Source organism: Esox lucius, chromosome 6, assembly GCF_011004845.1.
Source record: "Esox lucius isolate fEsoLuc1 chromosome 6, fEsoLuc1.pri, whole genome shotgun sequence".
Lineage (NCBI taxonomy): Eukaryota > Metazoa > Chordata > Actinopteri > Esociformes > Esocidae > Esox > Esox lucius.
Window position 1 is genome coordinate 4,569,504 of NC_047574.1, and position 24,177 is coordinate 4,593,680.

Sequence of the window (24,177 nt, forward strand, 5' to 3'; positions counted from 1 at the left end):
ACTCATAGGCACATGGTGACATGCGATCACTCTCTCGCTTAAACCAAAGACGTGTGTGTCGTCAAAACAACAAATGACACCTCGTTAGTGATTAGTTCCTCCGTTGTGACGTAAGCTGGTAACTAATCACCGATTGGCTGGCCCTCATATCTATACTACACCCAATCTGGGGCAAATGGAAGCCTGTCACCTTATTCAGTCAGGTGCTTTTTGCCTGGGAGTCTGGGAACATGGCTCTTTTCAAAACTGTGCAGGGGATAGGTTTAGATTTGGGATGCAGATGTGGCGTTGCTTTTATCTGCCGTTGTTTACACGTGTCTTTGTCGCTGTGCCACGTCCGTCTCCAGGCCAGCGTACGGCGGCCGTGACTGCCCCGGGTCCAGCTTCGATTACCAGATGTGCAACATGGAGGAATGTGCGGGACCCTACGAGGACTTCCGCGCCCAGCAGTGTGTCCAGAGGAGCAACAAGTACCACAAGAATGTGAAGCACACCTGGCTCCCCTACGAGCATCCAGATGGTACGTCCCAAATGACACCCTGTTACCTACACGGAGCACTTATTGTTTGACTCGTGGGTGTGTTTATTCAACCGGAGAGAAGTACATGTGAAGGATAGAGGTCAGAATCAAACCCATGTTGCAGTGGGACGTATGCACCAGAAGCAGAGCTTTAGATCCCTAATCCGCATTTGGCCAAGTGTTTGTAAAGAATGCTTTCACAAACAAACGATTGCTCAAAAGCTGTTGTTTCCGGTGTGGTCGAGTGGGTATGACCTATGAAAGGAGGCGGGAAGAGCCGAACGTGAGCTCTCAAAGTCCTGTCCCGCAATATCTACACCAAGATGAGATGAGAAACCTTCACCAAATCTCTCGTTCACCACGTGCAGAGGCTCACAAGTGCGAGTTGAGCTGCCAGTCCAAGGAGACGGGTGAGGTCGTCGTGATGAACCAGGTGATGCATGATGGGACGCGATGCAGCTACACGGACCCCTTCAGCGTCTGCGCCCGTGGGGAATGTCTGGTACGTACGTCCACCTATTGAGCTGTCTCTCTTTTTATTTCCCTTTCAGTTAATTGTCTAACGTCCTCTCTCTGTCTCTCTCTCTATCTGTCTCATTCCTGCTCATTTAATCCCTCAATGTTTCCCTGCCCCACTTTTCCTCTGTCTCCCCTGCTCTTTTTCACTCTGTTTCTATGAAGACTACTTCATGTTTTTGTTCTAGTTTAGTTTTAAACTAACGCATTTTCCCATCCAGACTAAATTGTTTAGGTAGATTAAGAGCCAGATACAACATATGTTGTGTCTTCAGCACCAGTCTGTGTTTTTCGTTAGATAGGTATCACATCTATTGCAGTCTTCTGCCGACTGGTGGTCCTTGGTCTGCGTCATCCAAACCCCCCAGACTAATCTCAGTCAGTGTAGGATTCAGACAACCCTTGACAGAGCCGTGCCCTTGGCTGATTGGCTGACTGTGCCTTTCTTCCTCCCAGCATGTGGGCTGCGACAAAGAGGTTGGCTCGTACAAACAGGAAGACAAGTGTGGAGTGTGCGGTGGGGACAACTCACATTGTCGCACCGTCAAGCTGACACTCACCAAGACGCCCAAAAAGACAGGTAACGGTGACATCACAGCCATTGGCAACCACCAGTCTGTTCAGGAATCCGGGTGATGTTTGTTTTCCATCTGTTGGAACCTGATGAGTGCCTGTTGAAGTAATAGATGTAATAACTATGGAAAGAAAAACATGAGCACAGGACCTTGAAAAGGGTCACATGACCGACCAGTTGTCCTGTGTGTTGTTTAACACTGCAGGGATGCTGAAGATGTTTGACATTCCTGTTGGGGCCCGGCACATCGTTATTGAGGAGAACAGCACCACCCCACACATTATTGGTAAGTGCGTCTAATTCATCACACGCTCACTTACAGTGTACATGACTGCAAAACACACACACGTACACACACACACATTTGTCTGTCACAGTCAACTTGTCCAGTATGTCTGTTTATTGGACTCTCCCAGAACACGATTCGGTCATCCCCTTTTTTATATGCAAATCATGGCTAGAAGCCCCCAAAGGTTTTTGGGCGTGTGTGTGTGTGTGTGGTGTGTATGTGCGTATGTGTGTGTGTGTGTGTGTGTGTAATGTCTGTGTTTGTGTACCTCTGTGTGTGTTTGAGTGTGTATGTCTGTGTTTGAGTTTCTTTGTGCATGCAAAACAGATCTTACCTGATGTGGCATAGAGGAAGTGGAATACCATAAACACCCAACCAATCAGGAGAAGGAAAGCATTGCAGCAAATAACACCAAACCAGGAGTTTTAAATATATGTTCGAGGTTGCATGTAAAATCACATATTTGTGTGTATTAATATGTTGTATATTTATATATGTGTGTTTTGTATGCATATTTGCTTTTAGCAATGGCTAGTATTGGAAGTGTATGTTTGATCATACCCTTATTGATCTCGGCACAAACTGAGGCTGTTTGTTAAGGAAACATTTTCTCTGAATTGCAAATAGGAGCTCAAACAGGATCCAAATGTGCAAATGGCCTTAAACTCAACTTAATAGGTTTCTTAGACTTTTGCCTCTGTTTTTCTACTGCTTGGAATCACAGACTACCATTTCACAGACTCTGCTTGAAGATGTGGCCTTGAATATAAATTCTTCCTATTTAGAATATAGATTACATTTCTTGTGGGCAATGTATCTAACATTGTTTATTGGTAATATCGATGCTGATTTACCCACCCCAAGAAGAAAAGGAGGCCAATATATCAGTGTAAAGTTTCTGGACACAACGAGTCAGTAATTGCAAGAAATATCTTGGTGTGGTTCTCAGCCGGAGATCAGATGAGGTGGTTATAACTCAGTCAATGGAGTGGAGCTTTGGTCATTTTTGCACGTTCTGCTGTGACACCCTTGAAATCCTTGGCAAGAGTTAGTAACGGATCAATTGTAGCAATATAAATAACCATGAAAAATGAACAGTTGCTGGCACATCCTGTGAAATACATTATAATGGCAACCTCAGATGTGTCTGTGTCTGAGCCAATATACATGGGTCTAGGCACATGTGCCTGTGAAATTGTAATTTCATTGGAAGTGAATTGTTACTCCCTATCTGCTAGGGAAAACCTTCAACAATTATGGTAAAATTGTGGGAACTGAGGACATTTGGCCTGTGCTCTTTTAAGGGTTAAGGTCAGTTTTGGGCATACAGGTTAGAAAAACGTTTTTTTTTTTTTTTTTATGGTACTACATTCTCGGTCCTCACTAAGATAGAAAAACAAGATGATGTGTGTACTTGTGTGTGTATGTGTGTGTGCACTCTGCACACAATAGCTCTTTGTCTGTGAACAGCCCAGGGTCAGTCAGTATCACCGCGGCTACCAGCCAAACCCTGCTCACTCTTTCTCTTGCTCCTTTCTCTCTCTCACTTTTTCTCTTTCTTTCTGCCCCTCATTGCTACAGTATGCTGCCCTTATTGCTACAGTATGCTATCCTCATTGCTACAGTATGCTGCCCTTATTGCTACAGTATGCCATCCTTATTGCTACAGTATGCTATCCTTATTGCTACAGTATGCTATCCTCATTGCTACAGTATGCTATCCTTATTGCTATAGTATGCCATCCTTATTGCTACAGTATGCCATCCTTATTGCTACAGTATGCCATCCTTATTGCTACAGTATGCTATCCTTATTGCTACAGTATGCTATCCTCATTGCTACAGTATGCTATCCTTATTGCTATAGTATGCCATCCTTATTGCTACAGTATGCCATCCTTATTGCTACAGTATGCTATCCTTATTGCTACAGTATGCTATCCTTATTGCTACAGTATGCTATCCTTATTGCTACAGTGAGCTATCCTTATTGCTACAGTGAGCTATCCTTATTGCTACAGTGTGCTATCCTTATTGCTACAGTATGCTATCCTTATTGCTACAGTGCAATTTGTAATGTGAATTTCAGTCACATAAACACGATGTTAATGTCTGTATTGGTCAATTAACATAGATTTCTGCAGGTATCTAGTAGCCTATTTAGGCTTTGAGCAGAAGACAGTTGCCATGTGGAATTTCAATTAAAAAGACACTGGCACACGCTCACACAAACATACACACACGCTCTCTCTGTCTCTGACCATCCAACGCATTTTGAATAAGTCTGTGTCCCTGTGCTCCACAGCTGTTAAGAATCAAGTCACTGGCAACTTCATATTGAACGCAAAAAGTGAAGATGCCAAGTCCAAAACCTTCATTGAGAGCGGTTTGGAGTGGGAGTATGTCTTCGGGAGCAGTGAGAAAGAGACCCTCAAAACAATTGGACCGCTTCATGAGGGAATTGTTGTCTTGGTAAGAAGACAAAAAATAAATGATGGTTCAAATCAGAGACACACAGGGCTTTAGATAAACATATAAATTGCTAGCACAGGTGCCCATAACTTAACAAGGTTTGTAGCACTGTATAAAATGTAGGGGCAACAGATGAATGTCAGTTCTACATACCCTTAAAAAAACAAAAATATATACATTGTTTTATTTGGAAAGCTATTATTACTGATATGCAGTATTGAAAAGGGGCAGTTGCTAGTGTGAATCAGTTGTCGTTTTACCTCGAATCATGGCAGACCCAAGTACAAGAGGCTATGGAGGCCTGCAGTCATTACTATGAGCCTTTTATTACTCAGCCTCATGTGGACCTTAAAAAAATACTATAGTCCACATCAACATGTCTAATGTTCACAGTCAGCATGTGTTGTCTAATGTTCACCGTCAGCATGTGTTGTCTAATGTTCACTGTCAGCATGTGTTGTCTAATGTTCACCGTCTGCATGTGTTGTCTAATGTTCACCGTCAGCATGTGTTGTCTAATGTTCACCGTCTGCATGTGTTGTCTAATGTTCACCGTCAGCATGTGTTGTCTAATGTTCACCGTCAGCATGTGTTGTCTAATGTTCGCCGTCAGCATGTGTTGTCTAATGTTTACCGTCAGCATGTGTTGTCTGGTGTTTGCTGTCAGCATGTGTTGTCTGGTGTTTGCTGTCAGCATGTGTTGTCTGGTGTTTGCTGTCAGCATGTGTTGTCTAATGTTCACCGTCAGCATGTGTTGTCTAATGTTCACCGTCTGCATGTGTTGTCTAATGTTCACTGTCAGCATGTGTTGTCTGGTGTTTCCTGTCAGCATGTGTTGTCTGGTGTTTGCTGTCAGCATGTGTTGTCTGGTGTTTGCTGTCAGCATGTGTTGTCTAATGTTCTCCGTCAGCATGTGTTGTCTGGTGTTTGCTGTCAGCATGTGTTGTCTGGTGTTTGCTGTCAGCATGTGTTGTCTGGTGTTTGCTGTCAGCATGTGTTGTCTGGTGTTTGCTGTCAGCATGTGTTGTCTGGTGTTTGCTGTCAGCATGTGTTGTCTGGTGTTTCCTGTCAGCATGTGTTGTCTGGTGTTTGCTGTCAGCATGTGTTGTCTGGTGTTTGCTGTCAGCATGTGTTTGGTGTTTGCTGTCAGCATGTGTTGTCTGGTGTTTGCTGTCAGCATGTGTTGTCTGGTGTTTCCTGTCAGCATGTGTTGTCTGGTGTTTGCTGTCAGCATGTGTTTCCATGTGTTCACCATCAGCATTTGACCACTGTAGTATGTGTGTCTTTCTCTCTCCCCCGTCTCTATCTATCTCTCACTCACATTCTCACATGATGTCCCTCTCCTCTGACTGAACAGGTAATCCCCCAGGAGGAGAACACCAAGATCAGTCTGACGTATAAATACATAATCCACGAGGACCTGCTGCCGGTCATCACCAACAACAACGTTCTCCTGGCTGAGCTGGACACCTACGAGTGGGCGCTGAAGAGCTGGTCGCAGTGCTCCAAGCCCTGTGGGGGAGGTGAGTGTTGTTCTGGGCCCTGGTCCAAAGTAGTCTACCACAGAGAGGAAAGGGTGCCATTTGGGACCTGTGTCGTCGGGAGCTCTTCGGTCCTCATGAAGCCACTGGCATGAGGTGAAACAAAGACTTCTGTCTCTGCCCCGAACGAAACGCAGTGTTTTGCCGGACGCCAAAGCGTTTTCTTTAACGGCGATAACCCATGTGATCTGCTGCCCGCCCTGGCGGGCATTCTAACAGATTGTGCGCCGTCTGCCAGGTATACAGTACACCAAGTACGTATTCTAACAGATTGTGCGCCGTCTGCCAGGTATACAGTACACCAAGTACGTATTCTAACAGATTGTGCGCCGTCTGCCAGGTATACAGTACACCAAGTACGGGTGCCGGAGGAAGAGTGACAGCCGCCTGGTTCACCGGAACTTCTGCGAAACCAGCAAGAAACCCAAACCCATCCGGAAACGGTGCAACGTCAACGAATGCAGCCAGCCCACGTAAGCTCCCCTCCCTGTGTCCGGAGGTCGTGCCGCCGACCGGGTTACGGGGGACTCCATTCCGTTCCCCCGGTAGCGGGGCGCGTCAGTCAAACGTGACGAATGGGGATAGTGGGCGAGGCCTGACATTACCGACTTTTTAAAAAAAAATACCCGACCTCCTTCTTCGGTGAAGTGAAGAAGGCCTCTCTGCCCTCACTCCTCCTCTCCTCTTCCCTCCCTCCTCTCCCAGGTGGGTGGTGGAGGAGTGGAGCCTCTGCAGTAAGACGTGTGGGAAGCTGGGCTACCAGTCCAGGGTGGTCCAGTGCCTGCAGTCGCTCCACAACGGCACCAACCGGACGGTCCACACCAAGTACTGTAGCGAGGACAAACCTGAGATGAGGAGGGTCTGCAATCGCTCAGCCTGCCCAGCACAGTGGAGGACAGGGGCCTGGTCGCAGGTGGGTCTGGTCACGGAGCTCCGACAATGGACATACAGCACGCGGGGGTGGGGGGGGGGGTCACACAGGTGGGTCCCATCACGGAGCTCTGCCACAGAGCACACGCTAGACATGGCGCAGGTTGGAAGTGGGTCCCAGCGTGGAGCTACACCACCGAGCACACACAAAGTTTGGGGCAAGGTTCTCACGGAGCTCCGTCACAGTGCATAATGTACTACTTAACTCAGGGTTGGCATGAACTCCAATTCGGTCTGTTGGAATTAAAATGTCAATTCTTGTTTGATGCGTTCTCGGTTTACAGAATCAATTGAAATATTAATTCTGTGTGGATACAGAAGACCTCTTGGCTAGAACCTCTTGATTTGTCGCTGTCCCCAATCAATCTTGAAGAGTTTTTGTAACCCTAATTCCATTACACTGCCCAGTCTTTTTTTTGGATGCGAATGAAGGAGCGGTTTGACTTTAGACAGCTGTCGTTCCTTCGCCCGGAGACAAGAGACCAGTCCTTCACTTTCAACCCAGAAAATGAATTTGATTGCTGGTTAGAGATGGGGAGTTCACACCCCAGGGAATTTATATAATAGGAGGAAAAATAGACACTCAAATACATACTGTCAGATTGAGAGGACGACATGGAGTACATTCGTACCTTCTCAAACAAATCTAGACAGTACCAGAATTTACATAGACTACACTTCTCAAAGAACAATCTATAAGATCTTTCCTGATGCTTCTCCTGTGTGTCTCATAGCTAAATGCAGGGGGCACATTACATGCATGGCCAATGGTCTGCAATCTCCGGGATCCTCTGGGAGATCCCAAAAGTTCTGATCGATCCAGGCTGGTCATTCCAGGAGTTTCAGAGGTTCTGTGGTGGATCCACATGGCCCTAGTCTAATTTCGGCAAAAAACTGTTCACTCAACTAAAGTGTAGCTCAGAAAATTGGTGAACACCCTACATTTAGGGGGAGAAAAGACTGTATATTCTAAGCGACAAATTATTAAATTTTTAAAGGATTTGGAGGCTCCTCCTATCTGGAGCATTCGGCTTCTTAACATCACACCGCTAAATTATAGTGATACACTGTGAATTTGAAATGTATTCTGGGGATTTGATTACTTTGCCCTTCCCCTTTATTTTTGTTTTCTTGTGTTTTTAATTTGTTAGATAAAGAAAAAGCAGACCTTAGTTTTTTATGATTCCATTTCTATTTTTGTATGTTCAATAAATACGTGTAAAAAAAAAATTATAAATCTGATGATGGTTAACTAGATCTGGATCGTCAAGATGAGAGCAGCGCAATTCTTCTCGGTTTTTCTATTATTTGGAGTAAAAGTGATGCATTCATCTTCATAGAAGCGTTCTAAAACTCTAGTAACAATCTGTTGATCAATGGGAAAATCTATATATTTTGCAATGGTTGTTTTTCTAGGTATGTCAGAATTGTTTCTAAGAAATGCTAAGAGCTGGCTGCTTTGAGTCTCACCTGTTTTCCCTTTTGTTTTTTTTGTTTCGGTTTCTGTTTGTTTCTATGGGTGTTTGTGTGTGTATATCACTGGGTGAGTGTTTTTGTTTGTTTGTCTGGATGTTTGTTTTTCCGTGTGTGTTTCTCTGGCTGTGTTTATCTCTGTGTGTGTTTGTGTGTGTTCATCTATGTGCATATCTGTGTGTATGTTTTCTATATTTTCTGTCTGTGTTTCTTTGTCTTTGCATGTGTGTGTGTGTGTGTGTGTGCGTGTTTGTGTGTGTGTGCGTGTGTGTGTGTGTGTGCGTGTGTGTGCCTGCGTGTGTGTGTGCGTGTGTTTATGCTTTGTGTGTGTGCGTGTGTGTGTTTTTATGCTGTTTGTGTGTGTGTGTTTGTGTGTGTGCGTGTGCATGCGTGTTTGTGTGTTTATGCTGTGTGTATGTGTGTGTGTGTGGTCCCACAGTGTTCGGTCAGCTGTGGGGAGGGGATTCAACAGAGACAGGTGGTCTGTAGAGCCACAGACAACAGCATCGGACAGTGTGAGGGAGACAAGCCCCAAACCGTTATTATCTGCAAACTGAGCCCCTGTCCAGGTACAATACACACCACAAACACACACCACACACACCACACACCACAAACACACACCACACACCACAAACACACACCACACACACCACACACACCACACACACTACAAACACACACCACACACCAGAGGCCCAAATCATCGGATCCCCAAATGTATCCGAGCCGAACTATATCCATGGCATTTTTCTCCAACCCCCACAATATCTGTGGGTTTTTTGTAAAGTCAGTGTCCATTCCCATTCGATGTCGGCTATGTCCGGCAAGTTGCCTGATTACCTTGTTGTTCCAAATGCTCAGCCACAACCCCTTGACATCAGTATCTCACATTTTATCACACTGATCTGAAATCCGTGACACCCCATCGCCCCCCCCCCCCACACACACACACACACACACACACACACACACACATACACACATACACACACACACACATACACAAGGACACACTCATATGTTTTGCCTCCCACTGTCACTGTAAGTGGCTCAGTGACCACTCGCAACATTTCATCAGTTCAGGGGCATCGAGGACATTTGGGAAAGCCAATCAATATCCACCTTCTAACGTTTTCTTAATAACTGTGTTGAACTGATTGCCTTGCAGGGAACACCTTTATGTGGTCTAAAAAAACATGATCACCCAATGACTGTTGTTGGGTAAATTTTTCAGTCTGAGACTTGCAGTCCTTGAGGGGTTGTTGTTCAAAACAAAGTAATCATGCAATCAGCTTTAACCAATCAGAGTATCAAGGCTGATCTGACATCTAAATTGGGTTTTTAGCCGTGTGTGTTCTGCAGAGAAGTATAAAATGTTACTTTTACTAACCTACCCTAATCAACAGCGTATCTCGACAAAACAATCAATATCCTAACTGAGTTACCTTTTTTACTATACAATATAATTTGTTAGTAACTATCATCTATTTACAGTGTATATATACAATATGTCTGTTGGCTCGGACTCCCTGACCATTAGAACCATTAGACATTGCTTGATTTCTTTGTATAAATCTTTCATACAGAAACGCAGTAACTATCTTACCTCAAAAAAGTTGTTGGAAAAGTACCAGTTATCAAACTGGCTGTACCAGTCTTTAGACTGGCTGGTTCTGGGGTCAACAAGGCCATATTCAGAACTGGGAAAGACTCGTGTTGAGGAACACGCTCCACACACGTGGGTTAGGGTTACCAGAATGACCGCAGGCCAAATGTTTTAACGAGGCCCTTCAAATGTCTGACAAACAAAATCGTTATTGTTAAATGTGATTGCTGGTGTTTGGGTTAAGCTTCTGCATAGGGAGTGTATGTGATGTTGTGTGTGTGTGTCTATATGCGTGTTTAGAGTCCCACTGCGCAATAAAGTTTGCCTTCTCCCTCTCAACTGCAGGCCAATCCTCACAGGCCACGCTCACAATGGAAGCGCTGGAGAATTTGACGACAAAAACCCAAGGTGTTCCTCAGATTGCTCCAGAGAATCCTGTCCACAAAATCTCATCAAGTACGTAAGGATGAGATGCTTCTATTCCACTTTATTGTATTCCTCACAACTGTGAAAAAGTATTCAGCTCGTTGATGTTTTACTTTCCACCCTATTTTGTTCTCCCACATTATGTGAAATCCAAATCCCAAATTTTGTGAAATCCGTTCTCCCCTGAAAATCAGGGGAGAACATCTTAATTAGCGTGAGTATTCAAGATGCTACATTCTGTGGTTGTTACACCGTTCCCAGTGACAACATGGTCAACACAGACTGTTATGCCAGAATAGAGAGGAGGCGGACCATATGTCCTGTCTCCAGAGTGTGTGTGTGTGTGTGTGGCCATCCTCCCGGAGAGGTGTCCTCTATGTCCTACAACAGGATTGGTGCCAAATCACCCTTCTAACTTAAAGAGGAACAACGCTCTTTGGTGTTTTTTCTATTCAGCCTCTTTTCAGTTAGTACTCTAATGCATGGTTGAGCTTACTTTGATAACATTTCGTAGCTATAATATCACATTACACTCAATGACTGGTGGTCAATGACTGCGGCCAAATGCTTCCTCTAGTTGTTAATCAGTCCCTCTCATCGCTTTGGATGAATTCTGGTGAATCCTCTCTGGCATGCAGAGCTGCTTTAACTCAGAAGCTTTGGGGGGTAATTGAGCGTGAAATGTTCTTCATGGGACCCGCCACAACATCGGGTTAAGGTCTTAATCTCGATCGAGAGCCTGGTTCCTCTCTAGGTTTCTTCCTTAATTTCGGCCACTGTGCTTCAACACTTTTGTTACTTGCTCCTTGGGTTTTCAGGCTGGGTGTTTTGTAAAAGCTGCTGATGTAAAAAGAGGCTTTGTATGAATACATTTGATTGATTGACTGACTGGGTCTGAATCTCTTGACTGCGTTGCATATGTTAGGGCCACGGCTCACTGCTCTGCTCTGCCCTACAGATGAGCCATGTCTTGGGGACAAGTCCATCTTCTGCCAGATGGAGGTCCTGGCCCGCTACTGCTCCATCCCTGGCTACAACAAGCTTTGCTGCGAGTCCTGCAACAAGAAGGACGGCTCCTTCACCTTCTCTCCATCGCCGTACCTCGGCCAGAGCGGCGGACTCTCCCACCCAGACCCGGAGACCTCCACCCTGCTCAGCCCCACCACCCCATCGCCAGACTCTCCCTTACCGCCTACCACTTCGGAAAGCCTCCCCCGCACCACTAAGAGCCCCAGAAGGCATCGCTCCACCGCCCAGGGCTTGACCACCAACAGCCCCGCCACCGCAAACCAGGTCTCCGGGGGTGCTTCTCCGTCGGCGGGCGCCGTCGCTCCCCAGGGTCCGTCCTCGAGGCCCGGGGATGGAGCAGATGCCGGGCTCCCTCCTCTACCTCAGAGGTCCCGGGCTACCACCCCAGGCCCCAGACTGCCCCTCCGGCCCGCTAGCGGGGACCCCTCTTCGTTGTCGTCTGAAGAGCACAGCATTCCGAACAACAGCAGCACCGGCCGGGCTGAAGGCCCACACTCCGGCCTGGCAGGAGGCATGGCTGGAGTAGCTGCTGCCGGGTCAAGAAGGGAGGAGGCGCAACCCAAGCGGGTCTCGGCCCACAGAACAGCCAGGACCTTGTCCCGTGTTGCGACATGATCACCGACTAATCCTGTGAATGTGCTGCTCGGCAATGCGGTCCGCTGTGACCTCCGTCTGCTCAGCGTTAGCACGTTGTAGTTACGTTGTCACGACGTTACAGTGTGACAGCGATGCGACGGCGCTGCACTGCGACAACATTGTTACAACGTCATTACAACCGACTGACGGAGTTACCCGGACTGGACTGTCAACCGATTTCTGCGAGAAAATAAATGGAGAGAGAAACGTTGTTTTCCATGCCAGTGGACTTACCTCAATGACCCTGCAGATTGATCTCTGTGCATTTGCACAGCATTGCTCAGTCCTCTCTGCTTCAATTAGTAAACGGAAGAACAACAGGAAAATACAGTTTTAAAAACGAAGGTGCTGTAAAATAAAAATGACTACAAGACATGTTAAAAAAAAATGTGACGACTGCATTGCTACCATTACTTGTTGATCTGTGTACAGTTATGTAAACCTATTTTCAAAGTGCATCAAAACTACTTATTGAACTTAATATTGTGAAGATTTGTGTGGCATGAGCCAAAACCTTTTCTTTGACGGTGCAAAGTCCAAGTAATGTCAAATATCTTGGTGATGATGTCACAAAGTTTAGGTGATTATGTCACAAAGGTGTAGATGATGATGCCTCAGTGTGATGTCACAAGTCGACTTGACGACATCACTTCCTCCTGGGAGTCTTGTAACCTCTCCCGATTGGTGCTTTTATTGTCTATTTGCTTCCCAAAAAACCATTTAAAAGAGATTGACCTCAGAGATCATCTTAAGGTCAAAATGTCGACAGGTCAAATCTGCCAAGCCAATCCCACTGTAGCATGCACATTCCCTTTTGTGAAAGAAAAGCTCACATATGCTTTAAAATATAAAAAGAAAACCATTATTGATATTTTTTTCTAACTGATATATTTTTCAAGTAATATTGTATATAGTGTACATTTCAGCGGGGTATTAAAGAAGAAATTAACAGCCAGAAAACACAATGTAAAAAAAACAATAATAATGTAATTGGGAGAAAACGCTGTAAGTCTGCAGGATATGGGCGGTTGGATCTCACGCTGTTCAAATTGTGCATGATGTTGGTTCTGTCTGGCAGTTCTTATCATCATAATGTGTATTGTATAGTTATTGTATATACATGAATGAAAAGCTTTAAATGTTAATATTTATTAAAATTTTTAATGGTAGAGAGAAAAAAGCAAAAATACATTCATGGAAATATGTAATTCTTCATGCATAATCTTCATTGAGTTGAAAGCTAATTAGCTGGTGTTAATTAGCTCATATGAGGACTGCTACATCCTGCACTCCTTGTACTTTCTACCGAATTGAAACATTAATTGGGCTAACGTTGCGCTAACGTTAGACTCCAGTCCTTCTCAGAACACATTCTAATGAGGCAATCTGCAGTTGAGACATCCATTTTCAGACAACCATTTCTGCATTAACCTATTAATTATTTTTGGGATGAAGTGTGGATGCCTCATGAGGTTAGTTCAACTGTGATCCCCCATCAGAACGGTGAATGTTTTTTTAAGCAGTGTACATGAAAATAAATACTGCCTCATAGCCTCAGAACATGTTTAAAACTTGAAGAGATCACTCTCCATATTCTGTATCCATTGCTCCATCTGTTAACTTGAGAGTTATATTTCTCCAGGCTTAGTCCTCACCAAATCAGTGAGAGGATGAGTACACATTCAAGGTATGAATGACAGATGGTTGTCACTGCATGATAATATCTATTTCAGGGCATTTAATGTAGTGTATTATTTTAAGGGCATATCCAATCAGGCTAGCAAAGAAACATAACTGTGCAGAGATTTGTGTTGAACTATTCTACAGGCAGCGCTGCCAGTTTTGACTAGACATATCAGGCATTTTTGCACACATCAAATCAGATTTGGAGAGCTCACAGAGAAGATTATGATAATTAAACACTAAAGCAGGCGCTCACTTTACCCTGGAGTCGAGCATGACAAGTGGCCTAGATGGGAACAGAAGACATATCCATGCTGCTGAGAGTAATTTCGAAGGATAATTAAATGAGAGCGGGGAGTACATCCTATAAAATTAGTGTACAGTTGATGTACACATTTCACGGTTCCAATATTATGCATCTACTTAGATCTATCCCAATTCAGAACGATGAGCAGTGGTCTGAGTGCATTATGATGCAGCCGTTTTGTTAACCGAGACATTGTGAGCCTAGTCTAGCCAATTAGTCTCCATGGGAAAGATGGCCTGGAGCTGACGGTCATGGCACAGGGAACAAAACCGTTCAAGGGATGGGATGTTTTAATCATGATTGACCTGTACCTGCCTGCCTGCTTGCCCTGAGCCCACCAAAGGGCTATTTTCAGAACTCTGGGTGGTCAAGGTGCACGCTTCCCTGCCCTGGAGTATCGCGGGACCTCTGCAAAGGTCCATTGGAGCCACTGAGCCATTCAGCCGGACTGCAATATGCATTGCAATGTAGAGCAGCGATTGAGGTGCTGAGGAGGGAGAAGGATCCGGAATGACCGGGAGATTTTCAGTTACTTCAGCTGCCGCAAGTGTGTTGCCGCCTTGGTGATCGTGGTGACGCTGCCCCCCCCCCAGCTGAGATTTTGAGAGATGTCTGTGTAGAGTTCCAGGTTATTTTGACTGTGCCAGGCTGACCTGATTGACCTCTGTATGTGTTGCAACATTGAGGTGTTGTGAGATAGTGGAGGCGTATGTTGATAACATTCCACAGTCCACAGAACTGTTGGCTCTGTACAGTAGGCAAATTGCATTGTGTTGAGGTAGGCCTCAGCAATGGTTTTGAGATGAGACTGGACCAGGCTCTCAATTGTTGTCTTGATGACTGAGGGGGGTGCCGATGGCTGTGTGTGGGGGGGGTCTCTATAGCACCACGTATGTTGTGTGAGCACAGTTCACTGTTTACTTACGGTGTGACTCACAAAGTATGCAGCTCTGTGTTTTACTCTGTAGTCCAGCACGTGATTTTAAACTCACACAGTGACTATGCGGTTAAAACATGCTTGATTTCCTCAATGGTTCATCCAAGATGGACGAAGATAACCTGAGATTCAAGATACCCTCAAATTCAGTGAACATATTTTTTCTGGCATTCATTAATTAATTAGGCAGGAGAGTGGTGAAAGATAGGGGAGCGAGTTTTGGCTGAAAGAACAATGGACTAGGTATGAAACCATGCTCCAGCAGTATATATGCCCCAGGGTCAGTGGGTCAGAACACTGCCACATCCTAGATCATGGGGCTGTATTCTATGGACAATAATGCATGACCTGAACAGGGGTGTGTAGAGAGGAACTCACCTTCCACAGAGTTGCATTCTTTTCCACTGAATTCATTGAGCACAAATGAGATATTCCACATGCATAATTTAATGTATTTGTGAGTAGAAATGTATCAATTTGCCAGTGAAGTTTGAATGAATTTGCTGGGCAGGCACTGGCTGTTTTATTTTTATTTTTTTTACAGATTCTCTCACATCTCGTCACCAACCCACGTTATATGCAGTGCAATTAGGATTAGGCTACCACCTGCAACACAGAAGAATACAAAACCGCATGACAACAACCATGCTATCAGTAGTGCAGTAGATAAGAAATAATAGGATATATAGGGGGCCGTGGCTAGGAATCCTGGACCCCCTCACTTATAGATGACATTTATATATCTATGATCAGTGGCCCTGCCAAAAGTCAAAGTTGTTTATTGTCAAAATAGCAAAGTGTCATTCTGAGCAGTGCAATTCTTATGATATGGCATGCGACATCTACGCAGTAAGGAAGCAATGGCTCCCCACCAGAGGCCCTGTGAATCATATCTACCTTTCTCCCGTTTGCTACAGCCCTGGATTGACAACGCAAATGCTTTGGCTTCCAGGTATTTTCTTAGGTACATCTTTTATGTTATTTTCATGTATGTTCTCTTATGTCACAGTTTGTGGGGTGACTCAATGCCTGACATGTTTCTGTGAAGCAGTGTATTAGTTAACTGATTTGTAATTACTTGATGCACATGGTGGGGATGCTGGTAGCAGGAAGCTCTATCGGCACTTGAGTTTTAGTCCAGACATGAGGTGACAGGAACTAAAGCTAATATGGATTTTCTTTAAGTGGGACATTATGATGCAGTCTATCATTAGTTAATTACATTTTGAAATATTTGATATGTTATATTTTAACACGTCCTTGTGCCTGCCTCCGATTGGGCAGACAAGACAGCCATTAAGAAGACAGAACGTTGGCAACCTTGATGATCTGCACGCCCAAGTTAACCAGAAGTTGGCTTATCTCTGCAGATAGTGGTCCACGTCCTCGAAGGTGACCCCGGGGCAGGTGGTGTTTTGGGAGGGTCAGTCTCCTTCCCTCCCACGGCATCCATTGGTGGAGGCGGGGTTTGATACGGGTGAATTCCTCACAGGGGTGTGCTTGTTGTGATTTGTTTTGGTGAGCTTGTTATGGCGTTTGTTTCGATATGTTTCGGGGCACTTCTCATGGCAACGTGTCATTGTATTTCTTGTTCCCCTTTTAATTGACCCTGCATGGTTGCTCCCTGGCATTTTTATTTGGTCTCCCTTTCCTCGTTATATCGTTTCCGTCCACTATCTTTTTTGCAGCTGCCTGTAAGGAATGCGGGGGTGTTGTGTGTGGAGCTGGCTCCAGGTGCTCTAGAACTCATGGCGAGGACGGTGTTTAGTGGTTTAGGAGGCCAGAGTAGATTTAGCACATAAAAATACAACCTGTGAAACTGGTACAACTTCAAATAAACATTGCACTTCTGTATGTTAGTTTGACTAACTTGGGGATTTTTCAAATCGGTTTGTTAATTATCGTAAGGTTGACTTCCGCCTAATCGCTAAACAAAGGGTGAGGTAGTTTGTGTTATTTTTCTCACTGCAGAAACTGATTTTATTAGGATTAGTAACTGTAAGTGAGTATGAGTATGTCAGCAAAATGAAAAATGTAAATAAAACACAAATGTTGATGTTAGGGCTAAGGGTTTCTAGTCGGCTAAAATGCTGTTCCCTCAAACATTCAGTCACAACCCAATCTACACTACCTTTCCAAGGAATCTACAGAAAACAATATAATGTATTAAAACTTTTAATTAATTTTTTTTTTTTGGAAATGCACCGTATCACAGACCTTTGAGTTTGGTTGTAAAATTCAAGGCATTTCTTCTGTAATTAATTTCAGCAGTAACAGAAAGACATATAGTCATGAGGTTTGTGTGGTGCAGTATATTAACGAATTCCTATTATGAGCTCGGCTCATTCTCTTAGCCAGGCCGGCGTGTATGAGTGCAAGTGCGCGCACGTCACACGTCCAGTCACCGAAGAGAGGCCAGACTGACGTCTTCACTGCGGTGGCAGCTCTCCTCTGGGTGTCTGGACCACTACTAAAAGGCCAGGATCAGCCTGCAGAAGCGTTTGTCTGTCTCCGAGTGACAGCAAGGCGCTGTTTGTCAGCGTAGATGGCTCGCGTGCTCCTCATCGCGGGGTAGATCCCTCCGCCAGCCGTCTGCGCAGGTGGCGGATAAAGTCAACCTGCGCTCGAGGCAACGCTTGATTGACGATCGACTTTGGCAGCCAGCCCTGAAAATACATAAATATTAATCCGTCAGAACCTAATAAAAGGCCGTGCAAATGTTAAAAACGGACATTCGCGCTCTTAAAATGGACTGATCCGGTGGCAGTGAACACAGGGGCACCGAAGTAGGTACACTTTGGAAACTTGACATGAGGTGCCGAGGTCTAGTCTAGGTCTTGTCTCATGAAAAACTGTCAAGTACACATGACGCCAGCTGTGCGTCGGTGAGGCAGCTGCTTGTTTGGCGTTTTGCCTGCGTATGCTGTCGCATGGAACGTCTACCGCGTGCCCACTTCATTGGACGGTGCTCGGTTATATGACTGCAGTGAGAACGGTCGTCATAGCTACCCGAATGTCTGCCGTAGGTAGGGTTTCGGCAGTTCTAAGTGACAGCAACTTAGTTTATTTTGACAGAAAGTCGTGTAGGGAACATGGTTGCCCCAGGAGGTTTTTGTTTAAATAAAAAGCAGTCTTCATGAGGCGTACTGAAGGCAATTCAACGCAACGCTGTTCTCTCGCGAAAATGAGCGTGATGAGTCAGCCTGCTTCAGTTGTAAGTCTAATGGCTTACAATGGCTCTGTCTGGGTTGTTATAGAATCCCACCGTGAGCCTTTTGTTATTGGTTGTTATTCCCAGTTTGACATAATGCCTAGCTTCAATTGTGGCTAGGCTGTTTGGGGTCCTCGGGCCTCCATCAAACGCCGTTTCGGATTGGATGTCCTCGAGGTCGGCGGCCCAGGCTGACACCAGATGTCATTATGACTTATGACTCAACACATAGCCTAAGGACTTAGCCTAAGAAAATAGAAAATAGACAAGCTGTTTTCTAAGCTGGTTCTGCAGTCTGAGCTGCTACTTCTGATACACTTGAATCACAGCAGCATGGGTTGCAATCCTGCCCTCTTTTCATGTTTCATCAATGTCTGTATTAGTAAAGCATACAAATACCTGAAAACATATTTTGAAAAGATTACCTATGGTGATTGTTTGAATTATTATTTTTTAAATACGAAGCAGAGCTAATAACTATATGTCATTCACGACAGCTTCTGTGGTTGATGGCAGCTTGAGTGTGAGTTTAGCACAAACCAGTCTGCACTTGGGTTAGTCAAGGGTAGCTTCAAATTGTGGAGTGATTTCACACCAGGGTTGTGTCAGTTAGTTTGAATAAAGTAAAGAATTCAGAAAGTGGATTTGAAATCAAATTATGAACAGTTGAAAATACAATCTACCTTGACATCCATGTTCAACAGCCAGGTGAAGCGACTCCTGCCAGTGTCGCTGTCCAGAGGCTCGATGACAATACCTGTCGGACCGTCTTCAGCTCTGTTGAGATCAAAGACAGGACAACTTGGATTGAAACTCCTACTAGCATTGCAAAAATGGAGCGTTACCGCTCTAGTGGCACATACCTTTTATACTACTTTCAAAGTATAGCAGACATCAGCTATACAACCAGATCAATCAATCAGATTTATTTATAAAGTCCTTTTTACATCAGCAGTTGTCACTAAGTTTTTTTTTGTGACAACTGCTGATGTATAAGGGGCTTTATAAATAAATCTGATACATCAGCAGTTGTCACAAAGTTTATTTTACAAAACACCTGGCCTTAAACCCAAAGGAGCAAACAACAGTAGTGTTGAATTTCCGTGGCTAGGAAAAACTCCCTAAGAAGGCTGAAATTTAGGAAGAAACCTAGAGAGGACCCAGACTCTAAGGGGTGGCCAGTCCTCTTCTGGCTTTGCCGGGTGAACATATTAAGAGTACAAATTGTAATAATTAATAAATGCATGTGGGCTGAGTCCAAAGTCTATTTAAATTTAGTCCAGGTCGGAAGCATGACCAGATGGACAAGGACAGGGACAACACGGGGGAGGGGGGAAGTATCAGCACAGTGGCAGATGAAATCGTCAGGTATCATCTTGATCTGCAACACGACCAGGAGGACTTTGGACAGGCAAACAGCTATTGCTGTTGTTACGCTAATGACCGTAACGGTTGCCAAGACAGTAAAATACTGTTAGCAGAATGCATCAAATTATATAGTCAGTCACTGTAGCTGAATCACTACAAAATAAATGTGAATACATGTTATCCAAAGTTGCAGGTTCCCCAATGCAGAGTTTCCGGGTGCCGAGTTGCAAATTAGACTTTGGTCTTAATTAAGAACCAGAGCTAAAACTTTAGTAATTTAGTTTACAGGTCTGTCTAAGAGATAGTTGCTTGGACATTCTGATCATGCTACATAACACAAATAAAATCCCAAGGAAAGCCAGTGTTCCTTTTACCTGACAAAGCCTTTCTGAGGAGGAAAGACTTCTAGGTGCGTGGCCGCTCCCCCCAGGTAAATACATGAATCCTGTCTGCAGAAGTGTCTGACACTCAGAAAGTCTCTCTGGCCAATCAGGTTGCCTGCTGTCTCGGCTGACACCTCATGCGTCACCATAGTTTCTGGGCCAGCTTGCTTTAGAACCTTCAACACAAGAGACAACAAGTGTCGTTCATTTAAATGCGGCAAATGCTGCCCACATTCAGTACGTCTCCATATTGACATGTGGCTATAATATTTCTATAGTGATGAGTTCGCTTGCGTGCCTTTATGTTTTTTATGCTTGGGTTCCACTGAGGCATCTCCTCGACCTTCCACAGGACTCGATGAATCTCTTCTGGAGTGGCGTCAAACACAGTCTCCAGTCTGAAGACCTTCCTGCCTCCCGATAACACCTTGCTGTATATAACATCCCCATTCACCTGCGAGACAATGGTTATTGATCATATCCTAATACCTCCTGCAACTGACTTTATGCATGCCCAGGTTACAAGGTTTCCTTGGCAACAGCTTTAGCTAGTTAGATCATGTCCCTATTCTTGTACATACACAAAATGCGGAGAGATTATTTTCCAATGCAATAAAAGGTTTCCATGGCAAAAGCTATTATAAAGATTAAAATATGACTCATGAAAACAGGTAGGAAACACAAAGGGCAATCCGGGGACAGTGTGCGAATTGAAACGTACTGATTCTGGATTGCTTCTTTGATAGATGTTGTATGGACAACGCGGTACCTCAGTAAGTTCTGTTTTCCATCCATTCTGGTTCCCCAGGATGTCCAGAGCTTTGGTCAGCGCCTCCTGTCCCTGTCTAATGCACATCAGCTCCTCCTCATCTAATGGACTTGGTCTGGAGTCCTCCCTTTTCCCGCTCTCTGAAAGAAGTTCAAATGTCCGTTATTTCTACAGGCTCCCTTCTCCGGAGCGACTCGAAGTAGATTCATTCACCATCAGAACAATTAAACTGTCGTGTTAACTGCATCAAGCTATCGGTAAAGTCGCTGCTGGTTGAGAAGTGCAATTTGAGCAGTTTGATTGGCAGTAAAAAGTTAAATATGCATTTGAACAAATGTGCCAAGACGATTGTGATGGGGGCCAATTTGGGATGTGCACCAATGCAGTTGTACACTGTGACCTATCCCACTGGGCATTCCCGGTGATACCGCCTACATTTGGTAATACTTCGTGTCAACATTTTAACCTTTGCTCACAAGTAGTGCACAGTAAACTGCCAGCCCTGAGAACACTGTATGTGCCAATTTAACCATGATATGGTAACTTGTGTGTTACTGTAGTCTATTCCATATTATAAAATAGTAATTTAAATGAAATTACATGCAAAGATAATTACGAAAGGGGCACTTCATGTCTTGTCAGGGTCAGTATGCCACAAATATAAATAGAGTCTTTGGAGAACCCGCGCAAAGATAATTATAATTGGGACATTTTGGGCATCATTGCTAGGCAAACCGTAATGTGTCGTGAGCTTAAAAGAATAAAGCCAGGAAAATGTGTGCTGGACAACTAAGAAAGGGCTCATTCGTGTATCACCGCTGGGTGAGCTGTGACATGGTGTACAGTAATAAGGTCTGACTGCCATCCTTACCAGTGAGTTGAGGCTGTGGTGTGCCAATCTGCCAACCCACGTGGCTGACCCATGCTGGCAGCCGGATCTGCCCACTCCTCTGTCTGTGAGCCACCTCCTGGCCGAGCGCTGAGATGGCCGGCCGTTGTAGTCCTGTCAGGGAGTCGATGAGAAGGACAACGTTAAACTTTGCATTCGTGGATAAAGTCTGGTCCCGGACCTGAGCCAAACGTGTTTTAATCATAACAGAGTCTTCCAACAGGGAGTCATCTGCACACACAGCACCAGGCCACACACCGTGACTCGGGAAAGTGACCCTGCAATCCAAGGCCATCAAACACCCGGGCGTCAGGCGATGTAAACACAACTATGAAGCAATCACAGCTCGCAAAAGCAATTTACAAAACTATTGTTCTCCCGCCACTTACCTTGTGTGACACAGTTCTCTGCAGAAAAACATTATTTGCACAGCTTGAGTGCCTACAGGGCCAAAGGAGTAGGCTGTGCGTTTACCTGCCATTGTTCTGAGGTGAGGGTAAGAGATTCCACAGCAGAGCTTCACGACGGCGGGCAGCATAGTGTGATGTTAGTGACAGCCACGGCAGCTTGGGTGCCCCCAGACTCTGGGCTTTATAGGGACCTCTGAAGGACAAAAAGAGATAAAAGGAAAGGTTAGAAGATAGGATTGTAAACGGAATTCTGGCCCCAAGGCCAGTGGTAGGGGCAGGGAAACTGTACGACTGGAGTGCTAGGTCAGATGAAATGGGAAGCGAACAGAAGACCCAGGCAAAACACACGATAAACCGTGAAAACTAAACCACAGAGAAGACTGTTTTGTTTAATGAAAATGATGCTACATTGAAAGTAGATATGTCAGTGTATGTTAGTTTATAACAATAAATTACTGCATAATGGTACATTATTGCGTAACAATACAATACTGCTCAACAATACATCAGAAGTGTCAAACCGGTTCCACGGAGGGCCGAGTGTCTGCAGGTTTTTGCTCTCTCCTTGTACTTGATTGGTTAATTAGGTCACTGATTGGTTAGTTTCTACCCTCACCTGGTTGTGTAGGTCTGAACTGGGAACCAATTTAAAGGAAAAACCAAAAACCTGCAGACACTCGGCCCTTTGTGGAACCGGTTTGACACCTGTGCAATACATTACTGGCTAAAGTAAATACTTCAGTGCTGTAGAGCCAAATTCCGAATTGAGATCAAAACGTTTAGACTAATGTCCCTGTATTCTTAGATGTAAGTACACATTACATCAATTTACCATATCTGCAGGTGCACACACCTTGCTGGAACGACTCATGGCAGCAGGGGCTATTGCAGAGAAATGTGGGGCAAAACTTGTTATTTTCAGCTGTGCAGCCGCCTGTAGGTAGAATTAATTAGGCATATTATAACTCTTTCATCACGGTGTCACACGTCCTGGATGTATCCATCTGAGGCGTAATGCAATTTGAAACCTCTCGATTAAACCTATTGTGAAATGAACAAAAAAGAAACGCAGTGAAGCTGGATGTGTCCCAAACGGAACCACAAAGAGCACATTGGCACCTTGTCCAAAGTAGTGCATAGAATAAGGAAGAAATAGAGTGCCACTTGGCACCATCAGCCCCTGATTGGTATGTTTCCCTTGGGGTGACTTGAGTGGAGTTTGAAACAATTCTTAGATGAAGTACTGTTTGAGATGTAGTGAAAGCATCAACGTTCTGTTTTTGCGTGCAACAATTTAGTTGTATATACATCTTTGGATTTACAGTTGTGCTCGTAAGTTTGCATAGCCTGGCAGAAATTGTGAAATCATGGCTTTGATTTTGAAAATATGACTGATCATGCAAAAAAACTGTCTTTTATTTAAGGATAGTGATCATTTGAAGCCATTTATTATCACAAAATTGTTTGGCTCCTTTTTAAATCATAATGATAACAGAAATCACCCAAATGGCCCTGAGCAAAAGTTTACATACCCTTGAATGTTTGGGCTTGTTACAGACACAAGGTGACACACACAGGTGAAAATGGCAATTTCCCACACCTGTGGCTTTTTAAACTGCAACCAGGTAATTGTAATTTTTTTCTCCAATTGAACTGTTCACATTATAGGTCACAATAAAAGTGAAAAAAGTTCTGACATGATTTATCTTTGTCTCATTCTTTTACGTGACAAAAACCTGGCATTTAACAGGGGTGTTGAGAATTTTATATCCACTGTATGTGTGAGTGTGTATGTGTATGTGTGTGTCACCGTTTGTGTGTGTGTGAGAGCGAGAGAGTATTATTCAGTCATGGGACATATCTTCCCTTCTTGCCTTTTGGACAGAGCTCTGAAATGTGACCATGAAAACACAGATCAGGATTAACCCCCTTTCACAGCTGTCGCACATCAAGATAAGCTGTTAATAGCAAATAGTGCTGATGCAAACTGCTGTATGTGTCATTAATGTATGGTTTCAAATTTTCCATGTATGGTTTCAAATTTTTTTACTTCAAAGATTTTCAGGTACCTCTGGTAAAAGTGTTCAGAAATCAGTTAGACATACTGTATGACATACTGTTAAATATAACCTTAGTTCTCAAGCGATAACAATACAGGTAGTTGTGAATATGTGGGAACATGTTTTGTTGACAAGTTATAGACAC

General features: G+C 44.4%; 2 protein-coding genes across 5 annotated transcripts in view; one reads left to right on the forward strand and one right to left on the reverse strand.

Moving 5' to 3' along the window:
* LOC105009214 (A disintegrin and metalloproteinase with thrombospondin motifs 14) overlaps nt 1-12,837 on the forward strand; it is a 69,044-nt gene extending 56,207 nt beyond the window's left edge. For all 4 annotated transcript variants that reach the window (XM_029120474.2, XM_029120476.2, XM_029120475.2 and 1 more), the window contains exons 12-22: nt 348-520; nt 889-1,022; nt 1,493-1,616; nt 1,816-1,896; nt 4,205-4,371; nt 5,729-5,894; nt 6,253-6,385; nt 6,618-6,825; nt 8,755-8,884; nt 10,270-10,380; nt 11,309-12,837. In XM_029120474.2, the coding sequence (XP_028976307.2) occupies nt 348-520; nt 889-1,022; nt 1,493-1,616; nt 1,816-1,896; nt 4,205-4,371; nt 5,729-5,894; nt 6,253-6,385; nt 6,618-6,825; nt 8,755-8,884; nt 10,270-10,380; nt 11,309-11,994 (2,113 nt within the window). In that variant the 3' untranslated portion in view covers nt 11,995-12,837. The remainder of the gene's footprint in view (nt 1-347; nt 521-888; nt 1,023-1,492; nt 1,617-1,815; nt 1,897-4,204; nt 4,372-5,728; nt 5,895-6,252; nt 6,386-6,617; nt 6,826-8,754; nt 8,885-10,269; nt 10,381-11,308) is intronic.
* Nucleotides 12,838-17,137: 4,300 nt separating this feature from the next.
* On the reverse strand, nt 17,138-23,317 carry star2 (steroidogenic acute regulatory protein 2). The gene is made up of 9 exons (XM_034292589.1): nt 23,092-23,317; nt 22,805-22,906; nt 22,037-22,165; nt 21,545-21,676; nt 20,674-20,813; nt 20,203-20,358; nt 19,896-20,080; nt 18,837-18,930; nt 17,138-17,608 (listed from the first exon to the last, which is right to left on the reverse strand). Exons 3-9 carry the CDS (start codon nt 22,098-22,100, stop codon nt 17,504-17,506), a joined length of 876 nt encoding a protein of 291 aa, XP_034148480.1. The 5' UTR covers nt 22,101-22,165; nt 22,805-22,906; nt 23,092-23,317; the 3' UTR covers nt 17,138-17,503.
* Nucleotides 23,318-24,177: the final 860 nt, after the last annotated feature.